A 9,170-nucleotide genomic window follows, 5' to 3' on the forward strand; every position below is an offset into this window, starting at 1 on the left:
TAAATGCAAACAAAGACATGGATTGATAGAGCACCACAATATTAACAAATCATCCTTACTGATCATCCTCAAAAGAGGCACGGATCACTAGGAAACAACATGAACATATGGCATACCGACAAAATCAGGACAAGGACTTAGAGAAATTCTAAGTCCCTGAAATCAGCATTACCGATTGCACTACTTTGCAAGCTTGTGCTAGTCACCACACATATCACAAAAATACATGGTAAGCACCTCTGTATAGATGGCATGGCATATAACAAAACTCATGTAGAACTCAGGAGCATATCATGCACACATTAATCATGGCAAAAATGACAAATAGCTATTTGATCAAACAGATCTGCCAATTTAACCACATAGCCCTCTTCCAACAGAATTTCGGGCATCAAGATGAGCTCAAAAGAAAATGATGCAATGAGATGAAATGATGTACTCTCTGAGACGAACATTTTGATATGCTACACGCGCAAATCAGAGCCACGGTTGCGGAGATACGATGCGATGAAATATGCATAAAAACTAGGGTTAGGACAAAACGTCAACCGAGGTTAGGGTTCCAGATCTGGATCCGGGATCGGGCACTGTAGCGGCGTGGAAAAACGATGATCGTCGGAGTTGGAGTCCGAGGTCGTCAGACTTGGAGACGCTCGCCGGTGCGAGGGGATGGCCGGAGCGGGTCGCCGGAGCGGCGAGGGGCGGCGCGGCCGCAGTGGTGGTGCAGCGAAGAGGCGGCGCCGGAGCGGCCTGCGACGTCGATGGCGGGCGGCGGCGCCGGGCGGAGGCTCGCCGGCGCGGGGAAGGAGACGGGGTGGCGCGGTGAGGGGCGCCTCGTCTGGGGCGAGTGGCGGCGGGGGCTCACCGCGGGCCGAGCGGGCCACGTGGCTACGGGTGGCGGCGCGCCACGTGGCGGCCTATGGTTGGCGGCGGCGGGGATGTCCGGCGCGCAGAGAGGCGGGGAGCTAGGTTAGGGTAGGAACAGAGGGGATCCGGAATTTTCGAGAGGGGATCTATATATAGGCATAGAGGGAGCTAGGAAGCTCCAAATGGAGTGCGGTTTGCGGCCACACGATCATGATCGAACGCTCTAGATGATGAAAGGGTATTTGGTGGGTTTTGGGCCAAATTGGAAGGGTGTTGGGCTGCAACACAAACGAGGCCTTCTCGGTCCCTCGGTTAACTGTTGGAGTATCAAACGAAGTCCAAATGGTACGAAACTTGACAAGCGGTCTACTGGTAGTAAACCAAGGACGCTTGGCAAGTCTCGGTCCAATCCGGAAATGTTTAACCCCCACACATGAAAAGAGGTAGAAAGGGGCACTGGAGGAGATTGGAGCGCCGGAATGCAAAACGGACAACGGGGAAAATGCTCGGATGCATAAGACGAACACGTATGCAAATGCAATGCACATGATGACATGATATGAGATGCATGACAAAGGCAACAACACACGGAGACAAAAACCCGAACCTGAGGAAATAAAATAACTTAGCGCCGGAAACGGCAAGAGTTGGGATACATATAAGGTAAATTACATCCGGGGTGTTACAAAGATCATATGTTCAGATCCTATATGCATATTATTACCCCTCTGATTATGAACATGAATATGCTTTGTGAGTAATTACGTCTGTTCCTGAGGACAAGGGAGAAGTCTTGCTATGAGTAGTCATGTGAATTTGGTATTCGTTTGATATTTTGATAAGATGTATGTTGTCTAGCCTCTAGTGGTGTTATGTGAACGTCGACTACATAACACTTCACCATTATTTGGGCCTAGAGGAAGGCATTGGGAAGTAATAAGTAGATGATGGGTTGCTAGAGTGACAGAAGCTTAAACCCTAGTTTATGCGTTGCTTCGTAAGGGGCTGATTTGGATCCACATGTTTCATGCTATGGTTAGGTTTACCTTAATACTTTTGTTGTAGTTGCGGATGCTTGCAATAGAGGTTAATCATAAGTGGGATGCTTGTTCAAGTAAGAACAGTACCCAAGCACCGGTCCACCCACATATCAAATTATCAAAGCACCGAACGCGAATCATATGAACGCGATGAAAACTAGCTTGACAATATTCCCATGTGTCCTCGGGAGCGCTTTTCCTATTATAAGAGTTTGTTCCGGCTTGTCCTTTGCTACAAAAAGGATTGGGCCACCTTACTGCACTTTATTTACTTTTGTTACTTGTTGCTCGTTATAATTTACCTTATCACAAAACTATTTGTTACCACTTATTTCAGTACTTGCAGAGAATACCTTGCTGAAAACCGCTTATCATTTCCTTCTGCTCCTCGTTGGGTTCGACACTCTTACTTATCGAAAGGACTACGATAGATCCCCTATACTTGTGGGTCATCAAGCTCGCATAAAAAAGTATTTCTCATGAAACTTCACAGACAAGTAGTAGACATCCATATGTATATGTGTATTTTTTCAGAAATTTTGGAACTTAAAAAATTGAAAATTGAAAATTTTGAATAAAGGGATCCATGGAGCTCGATCTCCATTATGCATCTCCGTAGGAAGATGATATTTAAACCTACTAGCAAAAGTCTTAGCTATGATCCCACATTGCCCGGTCATCCAGTTAGGACCAAATGTTGGGTATGGTCGGTTTGCGCCCCCCCCCCCCCCCCAAATTTAGGTGCGACTAAAGTAGATGTTGTCAAAATTTTAGCAAGCTGTTATTGTTTAGGCTATAACCATCGTACCCTAAATTCCTAATATTGAAAGGCAAACTAAAAAGTTTGAATTCCACGGGATATTTTCTTCAACGGTTGTAGTTAATATTTGGGCTACAACTTGATTTTGATATTATTATGCACTAATATACCTTCATGTTCCACCATGCCATCATGGTATGCAATAGTTTCTAGTTTCTATTTCTCATAATACCAAGTTAAGGTATCATGTGTAGTACCTTAACAAATATTTATCTGAAATGCTCTAAACTTTTTCTACATAAAAAGTACTACACCAGACTGTTCATGCCAAAGTTAGACATTTTTCTGAAATCATTTCCATTAATTAGGCGTAATGAATTTCTTGATCCTGTAAAAAAGTGATTTTTAGCTATTTATTGGAGATAATTCAAATTTGAACTGCAAGTATCTAAGAAAATCATCTAAATGAAAAAAAACTCATATTTAAGTAATTCTATAACTTCTTAGCTCCTATTGAGAACATCAACAAATTTTCAAATGTTTGTTTGGTAAAATTCAAAGGTTACATGCTTCTTATTGTTTTTTAAATAAAATATAAATGTGGTCTAGAAAATTTGAAACTTGGCATGATCAGGTTATAATCTCATTAGATCATGTTTAATGGTTCAATCAATTTCACAAAAGTCGGATTGTACATTGCTTTTTTTGTTAGTCATGCATTTCCCATGTAGACTCATAGCATTCAAAGGCAAACTATGAAGTTTTGACTCCACGGATCATTTTATTTATCATTTACACCTGAGATTCATTTGACACTATTGCACACTCATATACTGGCATGTTTTATCTTGTTATTGAATAAATTTTATTTCCCCCTTTTTGGAAAACCAATTTAAGGTACAATATATAAATTCCAAAAGTATTTATCTAAAATGCTCCAAACTTTTTCTACATGGAACATAATACATTACAGTGTTCATGTCAGATTTTTGCATTTTTCTGAATTTATTTGCTATCATTTACACATTAAATGAAATTTAGCTATTTAGGGATATAACTGAAATTTGAACTACAAGTACGTAAACTAAGACCTTGGAGTGAAAAAGACAAACCTCGGTTAAGTACATATACTATATAAAAATTTCCATATATTATTCATATTTTTCCAATTTCATATAAATTGGATATTATTTTTTACAAGAATGTGCCAGTTAAGAAACTATTTTCTTGGAAAAATAAATAGAGAAAAAGGTACTTTATTGGGCTAGTTCGTTTCCCTTATTGGCCCATGACCTAATCATATGATTTAACCGTGTGTCCAAATCATGAACCGTTTTCACCTTTGTTTCCAGATTTCATCATAAAAAGCATAACTCAAGTGGGTCTCATCGACCCACTTTTGTTATATGACAATTTTTTGGAACCGTCATGGATTTAGGCCAAACAATGGCAGTTCTTGATAATTCCATGCAAAAGTCGTCATGGAACAATATGTTTCCGGTAATGCGTAAGCTTACTCTTGTTTGCTCCACGCATTACATCAAGAAACACCTAAATTTTCTTATCAAAGGCCATAGACCCCATTATGGCAGTGATGGAACATTGACATTGTCTCACTTCCTCCAAGTAGTACATCCAAAACAGGACTAGTACCAGACATGGACAATTCACGGTCCATATACCACCATCCACTATGTATGGTTCTTCTCCAAAGTTCCCTTCCATTCATCCTCTCCCGTATCAAGAATATTTTCTTGTCAAGAGTTACTCGGTAGTCTCGCTGATCAATCAAAGCACTCAAAGAAAGCAAGTTCACTGGGTGTACATTGAATAGTTCAATGCTACTTCTTTTATAAGTCATGAGGTGCCATCAATAGTTTATATTGTTTCACTATGTGCATCGGTGCTAAGTATATGATTCAAACTCAGTTGAGGTACCCACAACATGCTTGGATGATTCAGAATCCAATATCCAAACCGAAAGAAACTCATGTGTGGATATAGATGCATTTGTAGAATCATGCCATACAGTGTCGTATCCTTTGTACGGGAGGAATGCAGAATCACGCCATACACAGCGCCATGTCCTTTCTACGCAAGGACAACACATGACATGGCCTGAAGCAAACACACATCAAAGCACAGAGAAGACGCAATCCAACAAAAGAGATATAGTTGAGGGAACAGGCTGACAATGCCGAAGCAACCATATACCACAACACAATGATAGAAACATTCATACATACATATTGTCGAGGGAGCTTGCGTCTGGTGTTGAGACCTAAAGACAACTTTTTTTCGCGCAAATAAGACCCTGAGTTATATTGACATCATGTAGTGATACAATGCATTCCCAAACAAGAAGAGAATTGCAAACATAACCCCAGGAAATCGACCCAGCATCCACACCAGCGTGGGATGAGGGCGCGCCGTCGCCGCCGCCGCTCCCTCCCGGAGTTAGCGAAATCCATGGTTATGCGCAAGGATTATTGACAACGGGAAGTCTCCATCCTCGGCCCAGCAGGACCAGCACGCCAGAGAGAAACCACATCGGCACTGCATCACCACTTGTGTCGGCTTCACGAACCACGAACATGTCGAGGCGCCATCACCAACGAGAGCAAACAAATTCAGAATCCACAAGATGCAGAGAAGCCCGCCGACGCCAAACACCAACACGCTGCTGCACCACCTTCCACCGACCACGTCGCCGCCTCCGAGGAAGACACCGAGACAAGGCTCGGGTCAAGGAAGACTTATTCGTCGTGTTGCCGCTGCCACCATCGAAATGCTGGTACCTGAAACTCTATCCCTACTATGTACAGACCGAGGGCACAGATCCGGGGCTCCCCAACTCTCCTGCTGCTGCAGCAGCCGCCGGAGAGGGGAGGAGCCCACGGCCTGGCCGGCGGCCAACCGAGGGAACCTTGACGCCTCCCTTTCGCCTCTTGTGGGAACCGCTGCTATGATAGAGAAGGAAACGCAAGACCTAAAGACAACTTAAAGGGAGCGGCTAGGGGTCAGGTGACTGAGTTTAGTATTTGGGTAAGCCACATTTTTTACCAGAGGAGATTACATGTGTGTGTGAATTAATAAATTAGCCTGACATATCTAGTGATCCTCATTGATTAACTACACGCACATAGTACATAGGTACCAGAAGAACTTTCACACAAGCAGAGGAGACCAGGCGTCGTTGTTGCGATAGCCAGCTAGTGCAAGCCTAGCAAGATTCTTAAGCTCTTGGAGAATTTATCTAGCTACACTACATGCATACAACCACATGAAATTCGACTTGTCAAACCCTTATCTTTCTACCCGCAAAAAATACCCTTATTTTGTTGTGCCATTATTTTTATTACATGCTATATTTGTGGCATTGGTATTACCATTTAAGAAGAAAGAAAATAAAAAAATAATCTAAAACAAACATTGACAAAATTTGCACAAATATACATGAAAATTGCGCTATTTTAAAATCAGCAAGAATACATATATATAAGTGGAACTTTTGCAAAGAAAATCTAAGAACAATTGAATTAGTAGCATTGGTATTACCCTTAAAATAGAATGAACATTAAATAATGAATTAGTGGTGTTGATATTTCCCTTTAAGAAGAAGAATAAAAAAAAGAAACTTGAACACAACTATGCATCGAAATTGCACTTTTTGTAATATACAAAGAATAATTATATAATACTAAAATTTTGCACATATTACATATTATTTGTATGTATATGTTTAAGCTCACCCAACATCCCAAAAATACTAAAAAACAACTATACTAAATAAATAAAAAATACAGAAGAAAAAATGCATAAAAATAAAAAAACAAATGAGAAAGAAGAAGGCTATATCGCACTGGAATGGGCTTCGGCCCATTATAGAATTGACTGTCCTAAATATATGGGGTCAGTCAAAAAGAAAAACAGCCCAAAACAATACACGGACAACATGGAGAAAAGAGATACATGAATCTTGAATCAAAAAATCAACTGTCCAAAAATTGACGGAATCAAAATTATTTTTCGGGCGACTTACATATAGCTAAAGTGCAATTTAAAGGAAACAGGGAATCTAAAGATCAACACAAATAAAGGAGCAAACATCATCTAGTAAGAAGCTTTAGTGTTGCTTGAACAATTTAAACCAAAGATTTAGCTTATCGCAGATGGCATAGCTCCAACCTTACACACACTGAAAACGTAGAGATGGAGTACTACTAGATATACCAGAGTGTATCAATCGATTGAAAGATGTAACCACTACACACGGACGCTTAATCATCAAGACAAACTGACTGCTCCATTGTTGGCGATATATAAGCAACGCAAACGGCCAGCGCGCGTGGGACGAAACTAAGCAGTAGGTACGTGGCCAGCCCTCCCGTGCAGCTACACGGCGAAAGCGGCGGCAGCCGCTGCTGCTCCGGCAGTGCGGAGGATCTTGAAGTAGAGCTTTGAGTTGGCTTCAAACGCCACACGGGAGATGAGGAAACCGGCGGCCCCGGGTGCTGCCATGGTGGCGGCGGGGGCGGCGGCCGCGGCCGCGGGCCAGAGGAAGTAGGCGCCGACGGCGCTCCCGACGAGGCCGAGCCCCGCGACAACCGCGCTGGAGGCGTTCACCTCGGCCAGCTTCTGGCGAACGAGCTCACGTAGCCTGGCAGCAAGCGAGCTGGTGGCGGCGACGTCCTCCTCCTCGTCCTGGAGCAGTTGATAGGCGCCGTCGTCGCCCTCCTGGTCCTCCTGGAGGCAACTGTCGTCGTCGTAGTAGTACCGGTAATCGTCTTGGTAGAACACGAGCGGTGGAGGCGGCGTGGGAAGAGGGCTCGGGCCGAGGGCTGCCGGGGAATGGTCCAGCAGGCCACCCGTGTCCATCTCGGCTGCCTTGGTCACCCCCTGGTGGTGGTGGCCGTCTTGGTCTCCGGCTGCAGCTAGTAGGGAGGCGGACTCGCACATGGTTTCAGAAGAAGAAAGACTAGCTCGCTCGCTCACTCACTGGCAGTGTGCGTGTGAGAGAGCAGCAGCTAGCTGAGTGAGGTCTGTTTATGTAGAGAGGGACGGCAGGCGAGAGTCCGTACGGATAGTGGGTTGGTTGTGCCGACGACTTCCTGTGGAGTCTCCACGGGCGGAGCAGTGACGCTAGTCAGTGGGTCCAACGCTCAACGAGTGAATGCGGGAATCACGGCGATGGATAGGCCGGTCACCCCGGAGTGAGGCGTCGCAGAGACCGGACTCCAGGGAGCCCGTTTTACCAAAAAAATTTAAAATATATTTAAAAGTTTCAAAAAATGCCAATTTTTTTGTACAAATACATATGCATATTCTTTAAGTATGTATAAATTTTCAGTAAGTAATTTGATCATTTGCATGCTACACAAAAAAGACAAAAATCTGACACAAATACAACAAAGAAAAAGCCTATTTCAATCTGTGTATTTGTCTTTTTTGTATACATCACATATGAATACATATGTTTATGAAAATTTGTACATATATACTTTAAGTATATGTCTACATGAAAACATTTTTTCAGATTTTTTTGAGTTATGAAAAAGGTATTTTGGCTGAGAAATATATATAAAGCTCACTGGAGCTCAGCCTCTGCAGCCACTTTTCGGGTCACCCCGCCCGGCGTTTGATCAGCGATCGTGGTGGAGCCCCGCTGCCCCCCGTCCGAATCTTCCCTCCCTACTCCAATCCAAAGCTAAAGCTAATGAAGCACTAGCCTGGAAAGAAACCACATCCATGTGTACTAGGCCGCTCATACTTCGCGGTTAAGCAACACCAATTTACGAAAAGTGAAAGAAATCCTAGAGCGCGCTTTATGCTCCGTGGGGGGGTGAAAGTGGCAGTACGGCAGAAATGTGAGAGCTTCCTCGATCTGGCCTCACAAGTCGCAAGGGAGAATGCCTCGAGCTGGATCATGAATTGAAGTTGTATTTGTTGTGTTTATTTGCCCAACTAGACTCGCAGCAAGTTCGTAGTTCTCTGCTTTTTATTTTTGACGGCTCGTAGTTCCCTGCTTGGCCGAACTGGTGCACCCACCTTATGTTGCACATTTTAAAATGTCTTTAAAAATTAGCACATTCACACAATATCAATGTAGGTTGTCATAAATTTAAAGTCAAAATTCGAAACATAGCTCGGGAAAAATGACAAATTAATCACTGAACAGTACTACATAACATAAGGTGGGTTTTAGTTTTGGCTCATTATCGCATTGATGCCAATTCCGGATCTCAAGAAATGTTTTATATTTTGATACAAAATTTCGTGACAACATACATTGATGTTATGTCAATGTGCGAGATTTTTTTCAATTTTTTAAAATGTTTTATGGCATCCGGGCCGGGGTACTGGTAGCATCACAAGTGTGGGTACACCCGATACATTCCCCATCGGGCCCTCATAAGGAACTGCGAGCAAACACGCCCAAACCCGCGTCGTTTTGGGCCGGCCCAGTGTGGGGCGCGCGGCGCACTCACTTTTTTCTTTTCATT

General features: G+C 43.2%; 1 protein-coding gene across 1 annotated transcript; it reads right to left on the reverse strand.

Annotated features, from left to right (window-relative positions):
- Positions 1-6,781: 6,781 nt before the first annotated feature.
- Positions 6,782-7,693, reverse strand: LOC125520707. Its single transcript, XM_048685692.1, has one exon. It carries the CDS (start codon positions 7,624-7,626, stop codon positions 7,063-7,065), a length of 564 nt encoding a protein of 187 aa, XP_048541649.1. The 5' UTR covers positions 7,627-7,693; the 3' UTR covers positions 6,782-7,062.
- Between the last annotated feature and the right edge of the window lie 1,477 nt (positions 7,694-9,170).

The sequence above is a fragment of the Triticum urartu genome, chromosome 7, assembly GCF_003073215.2.
Source record: "Triticum urartu cultivar G1812 chromosome 7, Tu2.1, whole genome shotgun sequence".
Taxonomy (NCBI): Eukaryota; Viridiplantae; Streptophyta; class Magnoliopsida; order Poales; family Poaceae; genus Triticum; species Triticum urartu.